The sequence below is a fragment of the Orbicella franksi genome, chromosome 6, assembly GCF_964199315.1.
Source record: "Orbicella franksi chromosome 6, jaOrbFran1.1, whole genome shotgun sequence".
NCBI lineage: Eukaryota > Metazoa > Cnidaria > Anthozoa > Scleractinia > Merulinidae > Orbicella > Orbicella franksi.
In genome coordinates this window covers 660,673-681,775 of record NC_138150.1, presented here as the reverse complement: position 1 = coordinate 681,775, position 21,103 = coordinate 660,673, and the positions used below count along the sequence as shown (strand labels likewise).

Below are 21,103 nucleotides of genomic sequence, written 5' to 3'. Positions count from 1 at the left end.
AAAGTGCAGTGAAACTGACTTAGATGCCGCGCTTAGCCTCATTTTCAAGTTTTTGGTCAGCGGATTTTCTAAAATCATAATATATCACGAAATCATAATAAAAGTAATTGAGGGAGGGGAGGTAGAGTGAAAACTTTGTAAAGAAAAGTTTTTCCAGGTTTAAGTAAGTAGCAGAAATAAAAAGATCGAAATTCAGGGAAATGATTCAGAATAAACTCTGTTCAACGTAAGAAGACTGATTGAAACACAAGGCAAATTTTTTTTGGTACAATATTTTTAAAATTGCAAGCACCCCTCCCCTGACAGCAGCTGCAGCTCTTTGACGGCAAACACGTCAAAGCTTTCGGAAAAGGGCGATATCAGAGAGGAACTATTCATACTCAGTATTCCCTCTCAAAAGAGACAGGAGCGTTGTAATACGGCACAAAATCGCCATGGATAATGTTACAGGAATATTTCTGCGTAAAGAAGTCGAAGAACTGAGAAAGCAGGGCGAAAGCTGGGGCCTCACTAAAGAAGAAATCGACCAAGCGATTCTACGCGCACTGGGAGGTACAGTAGTCCTTGTTGGTAACGAAACTTTCCTCGGTGAAATATAACTTACTCTAGGCTTTTCTGGATCGATTTGCTTTTGTACTTCTTCTATGATTCGGTAATTCTGCCTTTGTCAAGCGTAGCAGTCCTCATTCTGCTATAGGGAAACAACATTGCCGAAAGTGAGGAAGTTTTTTTGTCCTCCTTTTGTTTACGTTTTTATGATTCTTTTCCGCGGTCGTTTTTCTGAAAGCTTTTTATTCCAAGCACAATATAACAAACAGTGAACGAATATAATAAGCTTAAACTGAACTAAGTATTCCTTACAACTGGCGCGAAACAAAAACGTATCATTATAAAATTCATTTCACGGTTTCTTTTGTAGCTGTAATATGGTTTGCCTTGTAGTAGTTCTACACTCATAATGCATACATTTTCATTTCTCACAGTATCCTTTACACATGAAGAACAGCCCTGAGTCGAAATTGTGAGATTTAAAATATGTTATGCATAATTTAAAATAATTTTTGCTCAAATTTGGTTGAAAGGCAGGCCTGGTTGAAAGGTGGTGGGGGTGTGGGTGGGAGTGGGGTGGCAGTGGGGGTACATGCCACATACAGGATTTTGAATAGAATTTTACTGACCCTTGAAAAAAGCAAAACTATGTTTTAGATACCATGCAGTACTCAAAAAATAAACTTGACAAGGACGTTTATGTTACATGGTAGAAATTATATAATTTTAATGTAATAGCTCACATGATATCCGCAACAAATTTACGTTATCTTGTTTAGTATGGTGTTAAATGTCATCATGGCTGGAAATTTCTTTTATGAGTAGTTCATGATTTGTTTCTGAAAATATCACCTAACAGAATTTAAAAAGAAAAAATCAGCAGATACTGTCTTAATACCAAAGAAAAAATGATTAACAAGTAAAATATGTGTGGTTCTTGGAAACAATATGATCGTACATGTAAGTTGTAAACATGCACACAAATAAATATACCACTAGCCTTGAAACTTGGATATAAATGCAGTTATATGCAAAGTTCTCCGCTGTATTTGATAGTGTTACTTGATTTCTTTGTTTAAAATTACATGTATATGTCAGCAAAACATTCTTGTTCTTTTGTAGAGAAATCTCCGTCAGCTTCTGAGGTTCCAAGCAAAACTAAAAGCAAGAAATGCAGCTTCATCAGTTGCTGTTTAAAAGTGGCAGGATTTATTATTTTGCTCCCTATTCTGTTATACACTGCAGTTTCAGTGCTGAGTATGATAAATCCATCAATTGGATTGTACATTGGGCAAAAGACAGCTGATTTGCAGTATCCATTGCAGCGTGCAGTCCGTTTGATTTCTCTTCCCTTGCACCGTTACGTTGACTTGTCAAAATGGAGTGCCTGGGAGTGTATGGTTGAAAATCCTTTGTATGTTCCAGGTAGAATGCTATTGAATTGTTTTTTTTTTTAGCTTTGATTCATTGATCAAATGTACAATTTGTTCAGGAAACAATGATGTCTGTTGATGAGGGACTCATTAAGGGAGGGGCACCAGGCAAATTGACCGGCTGTGAAGATGATTTTGCACTCCTGGTTTGACTGTCTAAAGCAGAGATTTTCTGACAAAGAAGTTTAGTTCACAACATTTTGCTCACCTGCGAAAATGAGTTGTCTCTTGCTAACGAAAAATTAATGAAACCTATGCTGTTGATAAGTGCTTTTTCAAAATAGTCATTAACAGCATCACCTCTCACTGATGTCCAAGTAATGATCTGTCTATTTTGTGAATTACAATATTGTAAAGCACATTAATAAAAGTGAAAACTTGTTTAAGTCCTGGCCAGAGGATTTTTAAATATGTGGTTGAACTACTTTCAAAGCACATAAAGATAATGAAATCAATTCTTGACCCCTGGAATGTTGTTATAAATGTAAAGTTACATGTACTGTAATCTTTATCTTTTGAGAAAGAGAAACACTCCTTGCCTTAAAGCACTGTTCTACTCCAGACTGGCTTACATTGATACAAATAAATTGATTTTTTTTAGAAAAAGCTGACTGTGCATTATGTGAGGGAGTGAAGAAAATTGCCAGCCGTTCCAGTGCAAATCTTACTAAAGCTGCATTTAAGAAGCGCTTTTATGACACTGCATTACCGGTTGTGGTGAGAAACATGCCAGGGTATGGAGATGTAGAGCACAGTTTTGAAAAATTCATGGAGTTTTATCAAGCCAACAAAGCGGATCTAGAGCAGGATGCTTGTGAATTTAAGATCAATGGAGACATTAATGATTCCATTACGAGTCCGGCAGAAGTTCTAGAAAATTGGGACCATTACAAGCCAGATGGGAATATTTTAGGGTGGTTAGTATCCTAGTCACAGCTATCATGTGTACAAAAGGCATCTGCAGTAGGGTGTTGACCAATACCTGATTGACACTCGATTGACACTCAATTGATCACTCCATTGATGCTCTATTGACACTCGATCAACACCTCCATTGACACTCAATCGACACTCAGTCAACATCTCGGTGCAGAGTCAGTCGAGAGTCAACTAATTTTCACAGACATGCCATTGAGTGTTGATCAATACTTATGAATTGGTTGACACTCAGCCGACTATCGATTACCGGTAACTGTTGATTGAGTGTTGATCAGGTGTTGATCAAGGGTATCAATTGACACCTAACCACAGATGCCTTAAGCACGCATGATCCGTTAACACACCTAACTTAATTTTTTGAAAAGTCTGTAAGGATTGTGGCCGAAATTATTGCTCCAAATTCCAAATATTTCATTGTTGAGTTTACCTAACTTCTTTTCCCCTATTTTGTTATAGGAAAGTCTGCTATGGACAGGGCTTACGATCCCTGCGAGCCCTGTTTCCTCGTCCTTACTGTATTCACAGTGAGGGTGCTTTAGACAAGTCAGTCTATCTGTTACAACCAGCCATGCAAGGAACAGATGGTTCCACTGAAGAACTTGTTTCAGAGATGGTAGGTCTATGTAGTTTGCCATCATCTTTACTAACTAGTAGATGGAGATCAGTACCAAGATTGATGGTTGTCTAGTCCATCAGAATTGCTTGCTAATCCACTGCGGGTAATGCCCAGAATGTTTTTCAGTTATCCCAGCAAAATGCTACTAAATGTGTACTTTTAAGACATTCTAAAATATCTTGTGAAACAATGGCTTATTATTATTATTATTATTATTATTATTATTATTATCATTATTATTGTTATGGAGTTTGCTTTAGTGCAATGAAATGTTTCTCTTGTCAATCACCAGGTACAGGGCACATTGGACAATGTGTGGATGGCACAGATAACTGGTTCAACAGTCGTGAAACTTCTGCCAATTGAGCACTGTGAGGACAAGTGTGCGACATACCAGTTTACACTGAAACAAGGAGATGTCTGTAAGTAAAGCATTGCTGGACAGCTCAACTAGGCCCCTCTGCTGGCACTGGGCTTGATTTCGACTGCTCTCTCTAGTTCAGTTGTTGTTCCCAGGAGCGACATGCTTGGGTGCATTTTCCTGAATGATGGTTTGTAATCAAGTCTGTACTAAAAGTAAATTTGAACTCACTCTTACTAACTAATTAGCACCGTCAGGACTTGAAAAAAACTTGAATTTCAGCTTGCCCTTAGGACAAGTATCTCTCAAATAATGCTTGTCCTGGACAAGTCTTAGTGTGCTCTTTTAATGATTTAGTCTGAAGATGACTTGTTCGTTTGAACCCTTGCCCATCAGGCAAGTGAGAATGAAATTTTACTTGCCCTCAAGGAAAATCTACTTGTCCGGGATGACCAGACAGCACTTTTTGCTAGCCTTAAAGTGCAAATACTGTCACTATTCCCCTGTTCCCCCTCCCTGTGTTGAAGACAAGTGACCAGAGTAAAGTCAATCATCAACATTATTTAGTTACTAGTTCTTGTACCACCAGATTCTCATTAACATCATTATTGGTTGAAATATGCAACCAGTAATGAGACTTGGAAGTTTAATCTTGGTGTTCACTATACTTAGTACATTGTGATTGCTAAGGAGTTGGATTTTGAGAACAGGGTGGCACATGTATTGTTTTCACTTTGGAATCAGTTGGTTAAATGGTTTCTTTCTTTTCTGCAGTTTTCTTCCCACAGCATACTTGGGAGACCACCTTTCATAATAATGGCAATGAACCTGCTATGGTCTTCACTTCTTCATTTGCATAGATGACTAAAAGAGAGAGTGGAAAGACACATGATCTTCTCCAAACATTAACTTAATCGTTAATGTAGTCAGTGGAAAGTACTCAGCCGTTACCTCTAAACAAAGCGATAATTTAAGCAACTCTATGATATTTAGGTAGAAGAGGAAGTAGAACATGTTAAAAATTTAATGTAATGAATAACTGTTGAGTGTAAGAGTTAGGGTCACCAAATCAATAAACAATGAAAAAGCATGGATCTCTGAAGTTGTTTAAATCATGCCTTTGTTGGACCTTTTGACTTACCTGTTAAACTGCACGTAATTGGAAAATGAAAGTCACTGGTTAGTGGATACATTTGTTATAATTTCTTATGTTTTATTTGTCAAATAGTTATCTATGAGCTGCAGTAGTAACTTGACAATACTTTCACTCGGAGGGAATCAGTATAAAAAAAAATGTCAGACTCTTTTGTCATATATTAGTTACATACACAGCCAGCTGGTTGTCATTTGGGGAAATGATGACTGACAACATCAAAAACAGTTGTACAGTAAGTGACATACCCATCTGAAATGTATACAATTTGCACTCAAATTGTGTGAAAGACACAAAGACACCGCTACGTTGAGGGGTAGCTTTGTTTTAGCACATTTTGCACAAAAAGAGAATTTCCCACACAAAGTCTATAAAGTTCTCCTTGCATAACATCAATGCCATTACTAAATCAACAGTCACATTTCTGAGCTTGGGTCACCTGTGGTAGGAAGACCTCACCGTCCTGTTCAAGAGATTGAAGGATGACCAAATTTATCAATCACTTGTCTGTTCTACCATCAGTCCCTTGGTATTATAATCTGGGAAGAGTTGACCAAGCCTTATCAAAACTGATTGCTTGTCAAATACAGAGCCTACTAAGTGCATCCAAAATTTCAATGTATAGTTCCAGAAAATATCTATACCTCCCTCTGGAAATTCCAACCAAGCTTCATACATTTCTATAAGTATTTTGGTCTTCCAGAAACCCCCACCCCCCAGGAAGTTCCAATTGCTTCTGTGGAGGGAGTATGGATATTTTCTGGAACTGTACAATATTTTGATGACCTTTTGGTTTTCATGACCTTTTTTGCAACTTTTCCCTGATGAGCATATGTCACTGTGGGCTCAGAAAATTATACCACATGCAAATTTGTCCACAACCTTGTCCACAAAAAAGATGCAGTGAAAGAGGTACCATTTTGCTTACAGTCAAGATATAGTAGCATCAATCCTCGTTCCGATTCCGGAGTCCATTCCTATTTCCTCCCATTTACTGTTAACCTCGTTTCCATGTCGGTGAGCATTTTTTTTCGTGCATGCGCACCAGTGTTCTCTCTCTTGCTTCAACTCTTCGTTCAGAACAGAAAGGTAATGGAATAACGACTGAAATTTCTCTTTTTTTCTTTTATGATGGTGTTGATTTGCATCTAACTTCCTCTAATTTGTCGTTTGTTTTAAGATGAGTCAGTCTGTACAAGTTTTCGGGCGAAAGGTACGTGTAAAACTAGCGATTTATCGTGAAGAATGTTGACTTAGCTAACACGTGCATATAATTTTAAACATGGCGGCAGTGAAATTGATGAAATTCGGAGACGATTAAATTTTGTGTAATTTTGTCAAGTAGAGTGGATTTGAATTTGATCTATTGGTCATTAGTTATAGCGACCGGCTCTTTCTGTTCCTGGTAAACATGTGTATTGTCTAGAAGACCGAGCTTGAAGATGTTTTCCAGTTTTCACCTCTTCTGTTATCAGATGCGCGATCAAAACCAGGGATGTATTCTAAGTAGCTTCATGGAAAGAAGGAGAAAAATTGGTTAGCGTTTACATGGGTGCTTCAAGTTCAATGAGCATCTAATTTTACGATAAACTCTAGTATAAACGTCGATTATAAACTCTTGACAAAGGGATGGTTCTGTAGTTATGTGTGTTGGTCCTTTCCCCTTTCAAATTTCAGCCCCGACCATCTACAATGTTCATATACAATGCATATTTTCAAAATATTTTTCTAAGGGCTAGTAATCTACTTTGAAATTATTTGCTCAGATACAGCTCTTGTGTTGCTATATCCATGTGATAATTATTAGAAAACCAGACTATTTTGATCTTACTTTGTTATGCTTTGACCACATCAACATGCAACTCAGAATGCTTATTCAAATTCAGAATAGAAACTATTCAAGAATGATGCATAAACAATAACTGCCATTCTTCGTTGCTTAAGCTCCCTATTATTCATCTTAAATGCACATGTTCTTATCATGCTTGTTGTCTGGTCCTAGAAAACCGCCACAGCTGTTGCCTTCTGTAAGCGTGGCAATGGAATCATCAAGATAAATGGATGTCCTTTACATTTAGTTGAACCATCAACTCTCCGATACAAGGTATGTGTAAAAGACTAATCTGCTGTGTAGTCGCAAGGCAACTCTCCTAAAAGTACTAGTAGAACTGTAGAGAAATGTCACAAATCGCACTGTGCAAAAGTCAACCAACAACAACATTTTTAAACTTTTCCTCCCTGAGACAAGAAGCATAAGCCATAGTTGTATTTTTTCTGAGTGCTGTTGTCTCTTCTGGGTTCTTCAACAATTAAGCATATTCCGAAGGTTTTCTCTGATAGAGCAGGCATTGGTAATATGTAACGAGAATGGCTCATGTATTTTCTGTCTTCACAACAGGTTCAGGAGCCCATTCTTCTTCTGGGCAAAGAGAGGTTTGAGGGTGTGGATATCCGAGTCAGAGTGAAGGGTGGTGGTCATGTCTCCAGGATTTATGGTACGTTTAACATGGTCAGCTACCACTGTATTCTAAACTACTTATTAGAGGTTACTACAGAGAAGAATCAAGACTAAACCTTGGGAAATGTTTCAACTCTTGCTTTAAAAATGTTTACTTCAGAGATGTTTTCATTTTAGTTAGGAGATCATCTCAAAGTCTTGGAATGATCTTAGGAGAAAGAAAATATGATGGGAATTGGACACAATGTAACTTCAATCAAATTTAGTAGTTGTTTGCACATCTAAAGTGTTGGACAAGTGTTATTCCTTTAGCAGTGACTCATCATTGTAAAAGTTACCAGAAAACAAGGAGATAAAAGCTGTTGTCGTCTTCTTTTTGTGTAGCTATTCGTCAAGCCATCTCCAAGGCCTTGGTAGCTTACTACCAGAAATGTGAGTATGATAATTAATAGAGTTTAAATTGTGATAGCACTTACTTATATTTCTCTGGCCAGTGAGTGGTACAGTATCACTTTTAGCTGTGGTATCTGTTGTGCCTTTGGGCCTGGGATTCCTGTAGTTTTATGTTAGCACTCCATGGCTTAGTACATCATTTGCACCAGTATCACAAGGGTTTAAATCTCTCAAATCGCTTCATTTTCTCTGAGACCACGCTTCACAACTATTGAGTCAACATTCTATTACACAATAAATTTTTGTCCTCTATTTCATGATTGAGATTGCAATATCATTCAACTGTGCAAGTAATCAAAATTAAATTTCTCTTTTTCAAACCAACACATTGTTGGAGGCAGTGCTCAGAGCAGAGGCAGTGTGGCCAAGTGGTTAGGTTGCCAGACATGAAATCCAGAGGTTGCGGGTTCAAGTCCTGCTCTGATCACTAAGCTGGAGTTGTTTCTCGGTAGACCCTAGTTCAACTCCTTGGTCGTGCTTGTAAATAGCTAAGGTCTGCCTCCTTCCAGTTGGGATTTTTAACCATGTTATGTTCATTTGCATTACTTTAAGGTTTTATATAAATCTTTTTATTATTATTATTTATTATTATTAGTATTATTATTTATTATTTATTATTATTGTTATTGTTATTGTTGTTATTGTTAGTGTTATGGTTATTATTATTATTAGTATTATTATTTGCTTCATCATTTGTTTCCATTGGCCCTGAAAAGCCTCATTGAGGGAGTAGTCAATTAAGATATTTATTCTTTTGTTACAGTGTGTACATTGTCAAGACGTGAATTGAGGAGAATATATAAAAAAAATAATTTTGACTAACTGACACAAGCTTGATGTGCCACTAAATTTTTAGAACGAACCAGAAGTAAAGAGAATTGATATTTCATATTTGCCATTTTCAGATGTGGATGAGGTCTCCAAGAAAGAGATTCGCGACATTCTCGTGCAGTATGACCGCTCACTTCTGGTGGCTGATCCACGCCGTGCAGAGGCTAAGAAATTCGGTGGACCTGGAGCGCGCTCGCGTTACCAGAAGTCTTACCGTTAACTTTTTATTCACATGGAGTTGAAATTCAATAAAGTGTACTAATTTGAGGAAGCTTTTGCAGTTGCTTCGTTCTTCAGCTATTACCGTCAAGAAAATAGAGTGCTTTCATTTCTAAACTGACCGACCGACTTCCAAATACGTGAGAGAGGGTGATTTTGGAGGTTCCGTCCACACTAAGCCGAAGAAATTTAAATTCTATGGTTAGGCCTAACGTCCACACTTATCCGGAGAAATTGTCCACCGAAAACGAAAACGCTCTTCAAACCGGGGTGAATTTGAAAACGCCAGCTTTTCGTGTGGACGGAAAACATTTTGAAAACGGAGCTTTTCGAAAACGATGACGTCACAATAGTCATGTGATTAACCCTTGAGGGTGTACTCAAGCATTTCTGCCGCCAGTGATTGTTGCGTTTTCAAGTTTTTCCGGCGTAGAGTGGACGGAAAACATTTGGTGTGTTTCTGAGTGAAAATACCGATTTCAAATTTCTCCAGCGTAGGGTGGACGGACAAATTTGATGCGTTTTCAGAGTGAAAACACCGCTCTCAAATTTCTACGGCGTAGTCTAGATGGGACCTTAAAATCACAATCGTTCTGATGTGTCTTTCGTCAATTTCGACTCGCGAGTCAAAAGGTGTAAAATACTCTAAATGTTTCAAAATGTGACAGGAGAACACAAAACAATTTACCCAGGTGGTTTTTAATGCCTGTAATGCGATATCAGAAATACACTCATTACCTTCATTAGAATCGAAATTATTTCAAAAAAATAATGAAGTTAACCTCGATATAATAAATTACCATGAACACAGCTTATCAGTGACTGAGCAGATATGCAGAAAGACACGCTGATTAGATCGAAAATTCCCAATTGGTTTAAAATAACTACAAACATCAAAATAAAACAATTATTAAACTCCAAAGCTCGCTGTCCAAAATCTTTGTTTACAGTCGACGAACCGGTTTCAGCATCAGCGGTTAATTCACACAGAAACAATGATCAGTGAAAAAAAGCCCGGAGCTACATTTTAAAATTATTCGGAACAGCTGCAAATGGGTTCTCCATCTCATTTGCTGGAAAAAATGGCAACCCATCCTGCCACAGAGGCTAATTAATTTTTATAACGAGTGTAATCTTCGTCAGCGACAGAAATAACACGATCATAACACGACCACCGTGCTCTTGCAAAAGTAATCGTGATAGATAAAATTCAAAACGAATCGCAAAACCCATATCGAATACAAACTTAAACAATATTTTGCTTGATAAAGACAAATAAATCTCATTGAAGACTAAATACGCCAACGGACTAAAACAGGCTCTAAACAAGCCACGCTTTACGTTTTGAATTCTTTTTTAACGCTTTTTTCGATAAATGTAAAAAAAATTCACAGTCGGTCACTTCACTGTTTTATCAACAAATCTATCTCTTTTTCTTCACATGCTTAATAGGAAGACAAAAAGGTATATATAAGCTAACTATGATATAAGCGTTGTTTTTTCGCGAAATAAAAGCCCACAAGATTTTCACCTTGTACTAAAGGTGCTTTATTCAAGATTACAAACGAGATAACATTTCTAACGGGAATGCTTGCAAAAAGATGTAAAAGAGATGTACCAAAGTCGTGTATTTAGGAAGCTGGAATCTTACACTGCAAACCCGTTTACAAAAGAGCGCTGTATAATCAACATCACATTAAAAATTTCACTGACAAGTTGCCGGAAAGTTAAAAATGTTTTACACTTTGCCGGCAAAAATAGTTTGTTCTCGGTGGCTATAAATAACAGCTTATAAAATGTGTCTTGTAGCGTTTGATAACCACACCATGAATATGGATGTTGGAACATCTTGAGACAATCATCACCTGCTCCTGAAAAGCGATAAAAACAAATGCAGAAAACTCCATGTCTTTCTGTCATTCGAATGTACAAATTTGACTCCAGAGAACTTAAAGTGCTCCTTCGTTAGATTTTCCCGTGAAATTGACGCGGTTCATAATTGACGCCATGGCTATTTCCAGGTTTTCGACCTTGAGGGTTTTGAAACCCGAAGAAGGGTCTCCCCCAAAATAAATGTCTCGTTCAAACACAAGGTTTGTGCCAGACGATCCAAAAATAAATAACATTTGTCAAATTTTGAAGGCGTTCAAGCAAGCAAATTGCGCCTACAATCAGTGTACAAAAATATCACGTCTTTTCCTCCGTGCTTCCTTTCGAGTCAGTTTCTACAGTATCTTTGTGGAACACGCACTCGCCGCTTTGTTCGGAGTCGCCGCATTTGCAGTGTATGTCCGGGCAAGCGTCCCTTCGGCCTTTCCGAGAACATTTTTGAAATTCACCGTCATCAAGTGGTTCTTCGGCTTCCGTGTTTTCATCGCCGTCGGCTTGCTTCTCCGTTTCGTTGCTGGCGGGCTCCATTTTTCAATTTTCTTCATGGAGAATTGAACTTGTCCCGATTGCGGAAAACTTTCGCCAGTGTCGTTTGATTTTGCGATCACTGACTGAAGTCCCCGCTATTGAAAATTTTCGTCCGTAAAGATTTTCTTCGCTTTTGCTTTCCCTTTCTTGGGTCAGCGAGGAGATCTTGTATACAATTTAATTCGTACTGCCGAAAAATCTGAGTGGAGCTAAACATACAGGACAAGATAAGCTCACAATGTCTTCCAGCACTTTCCAAATTTTCTCCATGTCCGCGATACGCTAATAAATTTATGTACGATGGTTACCTCTTAATTTGGGTATTACGAAAATGCGAATATTTGTCCTGGCTGTGTGCGCTTTAGGAGAGTTCACTGGTAAATCAGAGCATTGTAGCGAGGCAAAAACCACTTAGGAAAGGGAACCTTTTAATTAAACGCGGAAAGTGACAGCGGAAATACAGCGGGACAATTAAAAGTGGTTGCTATGAAGGGAATAGGCCAGCGTGCGTCCAGCCATGCAAAATGGAAAAAAGTGTTTTCGGAATCCCGCATTGAAACACCTGCCACAAATCTTCTCCACAGCGTTGACAATCAATTGCCAACAAACCATGTCTTTTCACTGGGTTACCTTCGTCATGGTTGCTATAGAAACATTTTCTTTTGCTTTGTCTCACTGATTCAACCGTGAATACACAGATAAGCAGTTTAGAAGATACGGCTAAATTATATTTTTGGTAATACTATATATAACTGTCTTTCTTTTTTAGAGTTGCTATTTATACATAAAAAAAAAAACGATCAAGGACTTTTCATCTGCCCGATACCCTGAGCTAAAAGGTGTTCAAGGTAAAATGTTGAATTTATTTAGCGTGCGGGTTTGTCTTCACAAGAAAGATTACAAATTTGTTAAATTACACCGTGGCTGCATGGCGGACGTAAACTCCATGATAAGGTTAATTTTGTTGTTTCTTTACCTCATTAGAATCTAGAGATAAATTAAGAGAACAATCGCACACATATTACAGATTACAATTTTTCCGCGGTTGGTTTTTCTTTTTCTTTTTTTTCCTAGCCATGTCCAGAAGACTTCTTTTCCTTCCAGATGTATGATATATCACCATAGCACACTAAAACAGATTTCACTCTGCATTAGTATTTATTATCTGGATCGACCAGTTTCCCGAAATAGTCAAGGGCGAATAAAGCCTCTTCTAATTTTCCACTGATTGTTGTTTAAATCAAAACCAAATCATTACAGTCAGTAATAAACCAAAAAAATGTCCATGGTAAGAGAATTAACTGATGGTTTGCAAACGCGGGAAAGGCACATCACGTGTTACTGTTGGTTTACATCGACTGGTGTTGGTTTTGCATCACGTGGCAGTGTTGGATGCAGCTTTACTCTGATTGGTTCAGAATATAGTACGCGTGCTGTATTGAACCAATCGCAAGTGACCATAATTGGAAAACCATCCTCGCAGTCTGGTTAGTTGAGCTTTCCGGCCGCCGAACAAGACGATTCTTGCAGTATTTTGAGCCAGAAATCACCAAACCGAACGAACAGGTGAGGGAACCAATCTTATATACGTTCAGTGGTGCTGAATTAAATTTTCTCATTCACAATATTCACAATATTTTCTGATTCATTATCCCAGAAGTTAACTGGCATGTTTCACGTCTGCTGCAAGTCGGCTAACAGTTCGTCGAATTTGAAGGCATTCTCACGAAAACCGCAAAGTTCCCCGTCCAAACGTTCCTAGGATAGCAAAAACCAAAAAAGGTATAACTTAAAGCGCTATTTCATGTAATCTCAAGTCATTTTTATCGCGTATGGCAGAACCCCGAAATAACGAGCTGTGTGTATCGATAAGGCTTGACCGGGACCAGACACCGAACAAGAAAAGGCTCTGGCATCCAGGTCATGTAAAATGGCTTACTACATGTACATAACTGAGAAAATTACTTCATTGTAATTGGCTGAGAGAACCAATTTGTGCAAATTAACGCGCGCGCTTTCATGATTTTCCCAGTCGTAAACACAAATTTTGCATGTAAAATTACAAAACTAAAACTCAACTTCGATGTTTCTTTCACCGATGCTACCTGCAACTGATTCCAAGGAATGTGCGAGATGGAAAAAACCTTGAAACAGAGAATGCTTGTGATACCGGTACTGTTCATAATGCGTATCTACTTGAACTTACCATGACGTTATCCAATGACAGCACCTCGCTATCTTGGAACAGACTCAATGGTGGCGCAGTCTGGCATTCGCGAAAGAAGCTTCCAAGATCGCCGGTTGACGTTCCCGAATGTGATGCAAATGCTGGTTTCTGGGACAAACAACGGATTACGCAGGATTAGAGCGAGATTCAAAGAACTTTGAAAATAAGTTATGTTACTACAGCTTTGAAATGGATAAAATTGTTCATTGAACTCATGTTTCACTGCTCTGACCAATCAGAGCAAAGGTGGTGTCTTCTCAACCAATCAAATGTAAAATGAAAACCACTTGCACCTAGGAAACCGCGTCTTTTTCACAGCTACCGCGGGTCACTTGTTTTCTAGCGCTTGTTAGTGGTTACAAGTTTCCCACGCAAAACTAGTGGTTGCAAGTCTTCACGCGTTTGCCACAGGGTCTACAAATGTTTTTCCGCGCTTGGTAACAATCACATGTTTTTGCTTTGAATTCTTCCCCTTTACTGTACATTTTACGACCGTTCTGGATCTGTGATTGGTTATGGTTTAGGTTTAACACAATCATCAAAACTGCTTTCATATGACTGGTAAAACTGGCCCACTTTTTCGGGAAGATTTCTCGGTATCATCTCTGATTGGCCTTGCCTTACGTTGGAACTCAGATCTACACTCAATTATTCGTTACCAGTACTCACCAGTTCGACCATGACGAAGTCGTCGTCCCACCCTAGTAGATTGGGTGCTGGTGGTGCCTGCACTGTGGAAGGTCTGCCGCCTTCCAGTTTGTCAGACGAACTATCCTAGAATACACACCATCAAAAAAATTATTAAACTCTGAGCTTTGAGAATGCGTACCTGTAATTGGCCCGGAAAACTATGCCGTCCGGCTCTAACTAATCAGGTACTTCAACAATTTAGCTAGCCTGCGAGGGCATATAATTCACGTTAGGATACATTAAGTCGTCTTCCCCTTCACACATTAAATGGTAAACGCAAGCGAACAGCAGTAAATAAATGCTAACCGCAAGCAAACACAGAATATAAATGGTAACCACAAGCAAACAGCAGTAAATAAATGCTAACCGCAAGAAAACAGCAGCAAATAAACGTTAGCCGCAAGCAAACACAGAATATAAATGGTAACCGTAAGCAAACAGCAGTAAATAAATGCTAACCGTAAGCAAACAGCAGTAAATAAATGCTAAACGCAAGCAAACGGCAGTAAATAAAAGCAAACTGTAGATGTGTCCTAAAATGAATTATATCCCACTCCGAGAGTCATCCGGTTTTTTCGGCTCTTGTTTCACGCGCACATGTAACAAGAACCGAAAAAACCGGATACTCTTAGCCTGCTCGCAGGCTCACGTTGGAGCATAAGTGCGCGCGGCGTAGCCACGAGCGTGAGCCTGCTTGCAGGCTACAATTTAGCAAGAATGCTAATTTTCCTTTAAAACGATATTTCGATTTCATATGACAATTTTCTGTGCTATGTCCATGTTTGACTGGCATCAATCCAACTGCTAATTCAGATCTTCAAACAACATTTATCTATCATTCGATGTAGGTCGTACAGTGGTCGCGGCGGTAAAACAAATACAACAAAATACGGCATCTTACGAGACGGACAGAGAGAAAGAAATGATAAACACAAGAAAAGTAAGGAAATCTTGTTTCATTCCCAGTCCCTTCCCGTTGTAATGGGAGGATGTGGTTGCTTACCCTTCTCTGGAGTAATGCAGGTGAATTCTTGAGGTTGCTATCTGAAGGTAAACTGCATGGCTGGATGTCGTTTTCTTTTCTTAAAAGCGACGCAAATGGCGGAGTGGACGACAGGTTTGCGAGCATAGCCTGTGAGACATTAGGAAAACGATGAGACAAATCTATTGCAGTTTATCTCTTGTACATAATACCAGAAATTTAATGTTTCAGAGGGACAAAGCAAGCAAATGCCAGTTTTGTGTAAATCCTGAAACCACGCGATCAGCATTATCTACAGGTCGGCCAATTACTTGCGCAAAATGACGTTTCATGAACAGTGCACTTACAAGCACCGTCTCTGGGAATTGTCGCGGAACTCGTGGGTACATGCATCTGGCAATTGTCGGAACTCGCGGGTATCCGGAGAGGAATAACTATTTAGCAAGTGGAGATGACACTAGTTTCCCTTATTGTTCATGTATTACTCAAAATTGTCATATAATAGATACAGGGCGCATTTCTACTGATCTCTATAGACTTTGCGTTCCTGTTCCAATTATTGCTAATCACAATTTCATTCAGCATATTCTAGGCAATCAGAACAACGATGTTGGATTCTCGTGTGAAGGTTGATTTTCCCGCGGGAAGTTCCGATTGGTTAATATCACTATTTGTTGGTGATGTGATTGGCCAATCATTAACTAACGATTTTCTCCATTGTGTCCACAGAAATGTCTCCCAAAAAGGCCAGGACAGCGCCTAATTCATGTGCGTGGCGATTGATCCTTTGAGAAAACTGCTCTACATTAAAAAAAGTAACTTACTATTTCCGGTGAGCTGTTGCTGCTCACAAAGGCTGCTTTAGTTCGAGTTTTAGCACAAGTAATTGGTTTAGAAGAACTTGCTGGTCTGTTGAGAAATACAAGTTAAAAAGATGTTGCTTTAAGAAAAAGAAACAATATGATAATATGTAATAAAACGAAGTACGACCGGGATTCTGACTACAAATATTTAAGTAGGTTCAACTAGCGGGAGCGGGTCTCTAGAGAACGCACGTGCTGCTAAGTAATACAATGTAACTCATCTTATCATAACATAATATACTGAAAAAAAGAATGAATTCGGTTATTCAAATCTTATTTACCTGCTCATCCTTTGTTTTATTACGCCGCTATTTTCCTGAGAGAAGCGTCTTATTGAGGGAGGTGGAGTTGTGGAGCTGACCTTGTGAGCTGAAGATGGCAGAGTGTTTGAAGATAATGTTGAAGACTGAGTTACTTCAGTTTCTGTTGCACTGGCAATCTGCTCTGCAATGTGATGTCTAAGGAAAAAGCAAGCACAAAGAGTAGTATCTGGTGGTGGGGTTCTGAAACTGGAATTTCAGGAGGGGTGGGGTGGAAGGTTAAAAAACCAACAACAAAAAATTTTTTTATGGGGTAGGGGTATGGATATGTTTTGGAACAACCAAACCCATGATGAATTATGCACCCGAGGTGTATTTTTATTCTCTATCTACCAATCAAACATTGCATGATCAGGAAACTGAAAAAGTTGACCTTGTTACCATGTTCAGAGTCAATGAATTCTTGAAAATGGGATTTCAGTATCGACTGACAAAGACAGGTCTCTGTAGGTTAACAAACAAAATGTTCTATCGCTGTACACATAGATACCTGGCTTCAGCCGTCAAGTCAAACGTTCCATGCACACCTGGAACACATGGCAGAGCACCGTCTAGCTGATCTGACGGAACTCTGGTCAGCTCTGAGCTAAAGTGATTACTCTGCACCATCACTTGCTGTCTGAAACAAAAATAACAATAACAGCGTTGGATTGAAATAAATTAACCAAATATGATTAGTGAGATTAACAGCTCGTTTTGCACTCACTTTTCTGGTAAAGTCAGCTTTGTTCTGTATGCAGCAGACAGAGTAATGGAACCCACAGGAGTACCAATAGAACCCACTCTCAAGGACTGGAAACCTTGATATAATAAAGTTTAAAATATGGAAAGATTAATTCTCGATACTGATTGCCACATACCACTGTATTTCTTCTACACCAGCACGTCCTGAGAATTTGGTAGTAAATCAACACTGACATTATATCGACTAGTAGTTGTCACCTACATTGTACAAATGGATTGGCTTGGTGATGCAATACACTAAGGCGATATTGGACAACTCATTATTACCAATAAGAGACTTCAAACTTAACTAGATATATGTTTATTGTCAGTAACAAAAATACAGCACTGAATATTTTCGTGTGCATAAAGATGAATCATATTTTTGAATATTTTTTTTAATGACCCTTTGACTCACCTTCTCCAAGCTCCTGAAATCTAACTTCACCAAAATACACCCTGAAAAAGAAAATCAAGTACATAACAAGTCTGTTTTGTGAGACTTAAAGCTACACAGTAACCAATGCAAATGTTGTCACAGGGTTGGGGGGTGGGGTGAAGATGGGCCTTTTTGTGTTAAATAAGCTGGGAGGTCGGTGCAGAATTAGTGGTCCTCTGGGCATATAAATTCACACTTTTTTAAGAAAAAGAAAAAAAAGGCGGTTATAGATCTACCACCTGCTAGAGTACACAAGTCCATGTAATAATAACATTTTCCAAAAGATCTTAATGGATTCAATATTGCCTTTCTTGCCCTTGTTGTGCAATCTTACTTGTAACACATCATGAAGTCTCTTCCTTGTTTGCGTGACAGTTGATAAGCTGGCGTGACCCGTGTCACAGATACAAGAGATTTGAGTAGCATTCCAATCCTGTTGTAAACTGTGTATGTCACTTTGGCATTTGGATCAACCCTGAAACAATCAGATTGCTAACAAAATTAAATGTGTCTATGGATTTATGTGGGAGGTGGGAGGCCTCGTGCTTAGTGCACTCGTCTCCAGATCAAGTAGTCCGGCTTTGAGCCCTGGCCAGGGACATTGTGTTGTTCTTGGGCAACACACTTTACTCTCATGGGGCATCTCTCCAATCAGGTGTATAAATGAATACCGACAAACTTAAATGCTAGGGGGGTGGCCCTGTGAAGGACAAGCATCCCATCCAGGAGGGAGAAGAAATACTCCTGGTCACTTCATGATACAGAAACTGGGATGAACTCCAGCTTGGCTCAGATGCAGATTTTACCTTTTTACTTACTTATACATTAAAAGCATGCAAATAATTATATGAAAGATCTTGAATATTAGGATTAAACAAACTTGATGAGGACATTCTACATGTATGTACATGATTAGTCTTATAAGAAACCGATGGATAAGACACTCACTAACTAATACATAATATCAACAGTAAGTAATTAAGGGCTTTCTGAAATTAACATTTGTTGTGGTTACTAGGTGACTGTAAATGTGGTAACTATTGAACACTGAAGCAAAAAAGGAAAATCTAATTAGCGTCATTTGTTCAACAGGAAACTACAAGTACTGAGATGCATGTACAAACGTACCTGTCATTCATACCAAGACACCAAGTTTCTAACACCATCGTCTCTCCCTGTAGTAATAATATAGATTTAGCCAAGCCTAAAAGCAGAGCTCCCGGTCTGGGTTGTTAAAAGCCTGATTAAGCCAACCCAGGATAAGTGAGGATTTTGATTTTATTACCATTGATTGAGGGCATATAACTGCAGTTTTTAAGAGGTATCTATAAAGCACTAATTAAACTGTAGAACTTTGAAAGGTATGATTCATTTTCAAAGAGTCCGACCCATAAATTTTCTACACATGTACATTTTAACAGTTGCTCAGTTTTCCTTTAGCAGGGGTATACATACATGAACATGACTGTGTGCCTGCATCACAGAAATCGTTTGCACAAAATTGTGTCAAGTTTCTCCACTATTTGAGCAAACATGATGCTAGGGAAGGAGGAAGTTTTGATTTACTATCAGTGAAATGGACTATGAAGCACGCACATCCTATAAGATGTCAAGTATTTTGGTAAAATATAATTAACTTACTGAAGTGTACAATGACCTTACCTCACTGGTGTTCAGGGATATCTCTACACACATGGAACTCTCTTTAGAAGGAAGTCGACCATTTGCCATGACTTTCTTCACTTCGGAAGTCACATCAGGATGATCACTGATTGCAAGATTGAACTGAAAAGAAATATCACGCAATACTTACTGCAAGATCTGAACATGTGTAACTAGCACTGCACTCTTACATGCACCATAGTGGAATTTGATAGATATTTTAGCCTTTGATATGAGCGAAGGATTTATCAGTTGTAGCTACTCAGGAAAATTTAAATGTCGATTGATATCAAGGCTTAAAGCTCACCCAGTCTTGACCCATAGCATTTGGTTTGGACTTGGTGCGGATCTTTTCCCCAAGTCGTGACTGAACAATAACCTGCACAGCCTAAAATGGAAGCAAGGATTTATACCATTAGATCTCTGAGGAGCAAGTGTATATCATTATGAACATAATACACTTTGTACTGCTAACTTATTGCTTTAGGTATCTAAATTTTACCAATTACAAATTACTAAAATGCTTTAAACCCCAATCTCAAAAATTCAACTCAGTTGAACCTAAAAAACTCCATTGCACATTCGCATGAAACATCAAATATCAGAAGCCCCCAACCCCCCCCCCCCCCCCCCCCATCTCTCCCCGACTCGGTGTACGTGTCACAGAAAACACCGACGTTAGCTGCCGGCGCCGGCCGGTTTCGGTTTCTACACTAATTTTAACAGCGTTTGAAACAAATGTAGCATTTATTTTGAAGAAGCGCAACTTATAATTAACAATCGTGAAACTTCCGCATTCGCTATAACAGTAAGTAACGTTACTTTGAACTTTTCAAATTTCGCGAGGATAAATCCCAAGTTTTATTCAAGCCGGAACTGTGACTGATGTCGAGGAATAAAATTGCAAAGAGATTTGCCCAAATAAAAGATTAAATACCTATTATCTTTCTTTTTCATGTCTTCAAGTATCAGAAAAAGTACTAGCGAAAGGCATGACGTTATACATGTAGACCTACAAGTTGGTATTGAACTGTGACAAAACCAAAACACCACAACAGGCAACGCAAGCATACATACCTTTTGGGATAGAAATTTCAGAAACTTCTTCAGATCTCGTTCTTCTTGAACTCCCACAGTCCTAGATCTCTCCTCCATTTCAACCATGAATATAATCTAGGTATAGCTCGATATAGAATGGGAAGAAGTTGTCACAAAATTAGAAAAAAACACAACTTCGTGTCACTTACGACCACCAGCTTCCGCCGCCATTGAAAACAACACTACACTAGTGCCAGACTCCAACCGTGAAATGACCACAGTTTTACTCGAGCAACGTGGCGGTTACGTGATCAAGTTACAGGCGATATTTGGCACCTTTCATCTTTCATTTTGAAGAAAATCTCCCTCCTATGCAGCCACACACTTTCTAGTCCTTTCTTATTCCCTCTCTTCGACCTCTCAATGCGTTCCCTGGAAAGCTTACCGTTAGTTAACACTACCTTCCGTCAAGCAAACAAGAGCTGATAAACCTACTAAGCTATTGCCAGGTGGCTTGTGCACGTGACTTACGGAAGAACAGCAACCCTATATGGACCCAGATGATCGGACTTTTACGGATAAAATCATTAAGTCAATTGTTCGCGAAGGAAGTGCGGTTTGACGGCTAATGAAAACGCTCTCTACCTGGTCTTTTAAGGCTCCGTCCACACCACGCCGAAGGAATTTGAAAACGCAATTTTATTTCTACCGTTAGGCCCCGGGGGGGGG

At 38.8% G+C, this 21,103-nt stretch overlaps 3 protein-coding genes across 3 annotated transcripts; 2 read left to right on the top strand and 1 right to left on the bottom strand.

Annotated features, from left to right (window-relative positions):
* The first annotated feature begins 115 nt into the window (after positions 1-115).
* On the top strand, positions 116-5,961 carry LOC145489018 (uncharacterized). Its single transcript, XM_081467905.1, has 6 exons — positions 116-552; positions 1,672-1,974; positions 2,584-2,899; positions 3,378-3,534; positions 3,830-3,959; positions 4,673-5,961. The coding sequence occupies exons 1-6, from the start codon at positions 435-437 to the stop codon at positions 4,756-4,758; spliced, it is 1,110 nt and encodes a 369-aa protein (XP_081324031.1). The 5' UTR covers positions 116-434; the 3' UTR covers positions 4,759-5,961.
* An 86-nt stretch (positions 5,962-6,047) lies between these two features.
* On the top strand, positions 6,048-9,064 carry LOC145489019 (small ribosomal subunit protein uS9-like). Its single transcript, XM_081467906.1, has 6 exons — positions 6,048-6,140; positions 6,232-6,264; positions 7,054-7,155; positions 7,450-7,546; positions 7,894-7,941; positions 8,868-9,064. The coding sequence occupies exons 1-6, from the start codon at positions 6,063-6,065 to the stop codon at positions 9,011-9,013; spliced, it is 504 nt and encodes a 167-aa protein (XP_081324032.1). The 5' UTR covers positions 6,048-6,062; the 3' UTR covers positions 9,014-9,064.
* Positions 9,065-10,413: 1,349 nt separating this feature from the next.
* On the bottom strand, positions 10,414-21,103 carry LOC145489016 (autophagy-related protein 13-like). The gene is made up of 14 exons (XM_081467904.1): positions 20,414-21,103; positions 19,644-19,724; positions 19,337-19,459; positions 18,803-18,849; positions 18,009-18,149; positions 17,654-17,694; positions 17,219-17,312; positions 17,003-17,131; positions 16,474-16,650; positions 16,154-16,238; positions 15,351-15,479; positions 14,327-14,431; positions 13,637-13,765; positions 10,414-13,188 (listed from the first exon to the last, which is right to left on the bottom strand). The coding sequence occupies exons 1-14, from the start codon at positions 20,498-20,500 to the stop codon at positions 13,105-13,107; spliced, it is 1,452 nt and encodes a 483-aa protein (XP_081324030.1). The 5' UTR covers positions 20,501-21,103; the 3' UTR covers positions 10,414-13,104.

Bases quoted from the DNA above. Each gene is read 5' to 3' on its own strand.
- LOC145489018 (XM_081467905.1), top strand. From the start codon at position 435: ATGGATAATGTTACAGGAATATTTCTGCGTAAAGAAGTCGAAGAACTG. The intron at 553-1,671 runs GTACAGTAGTCC...GTTCTTTTGTAG, and splicing joins GATTCTACGCGCACTGGGAG to AGAAATCTCCGTCAGCTTCT. The intron at 3,960-4,672 runs GTAAGTAAAGCA...TCTTTTCTGCAG, and splicing joins ACTGAAACAAGGAGATGTCT to TTTTCTTCCCACAGCATACT.
- LOC145489019 (XM_081467906.1), top strand. From the start codon at position 6,063: ATGTCGGTGAGCATTTTTTTTCGTGCATGCGCACCAGTGTTCTCTCTC. The intron at 6,141-6,231 runs GTAATGGAATAA...GTTTGTTTTAAG, and splicing joins TCTTCGTTCAGAACAGAAAG to ATGAGTCAGTCTGTACAAGT. The intron at 7,942-8,867 runs GTGAGTATGATA...TGCCATTTTCAG, and splicing joins GGTAGCTTACTACCAGAAAT to ATGTGGATGAGGTCTCCAAG.
- LOC145489016 (XM_081467904.1), bottom strand. From the start codon at position 20,500: ATGGTTGAAATGGAGGAGAGATCTAGGACTGTGGGAGTTCAAGAAGAA. The intron at 18,150-18,802 runs GTACGTTTGTAC...TGATTGTTTCAG, and splicing joins TGTCTTGGTATGAATGACAG to GGTTGATCCAAATGCCAAAG. The intron at 13,189-13,636 runs GTAAGTTCAAGT...TTGCTATCCTAG, and splicing joins TGTCATTGGATAACGTCATG to GAACGTTTGGACGGGGAACT.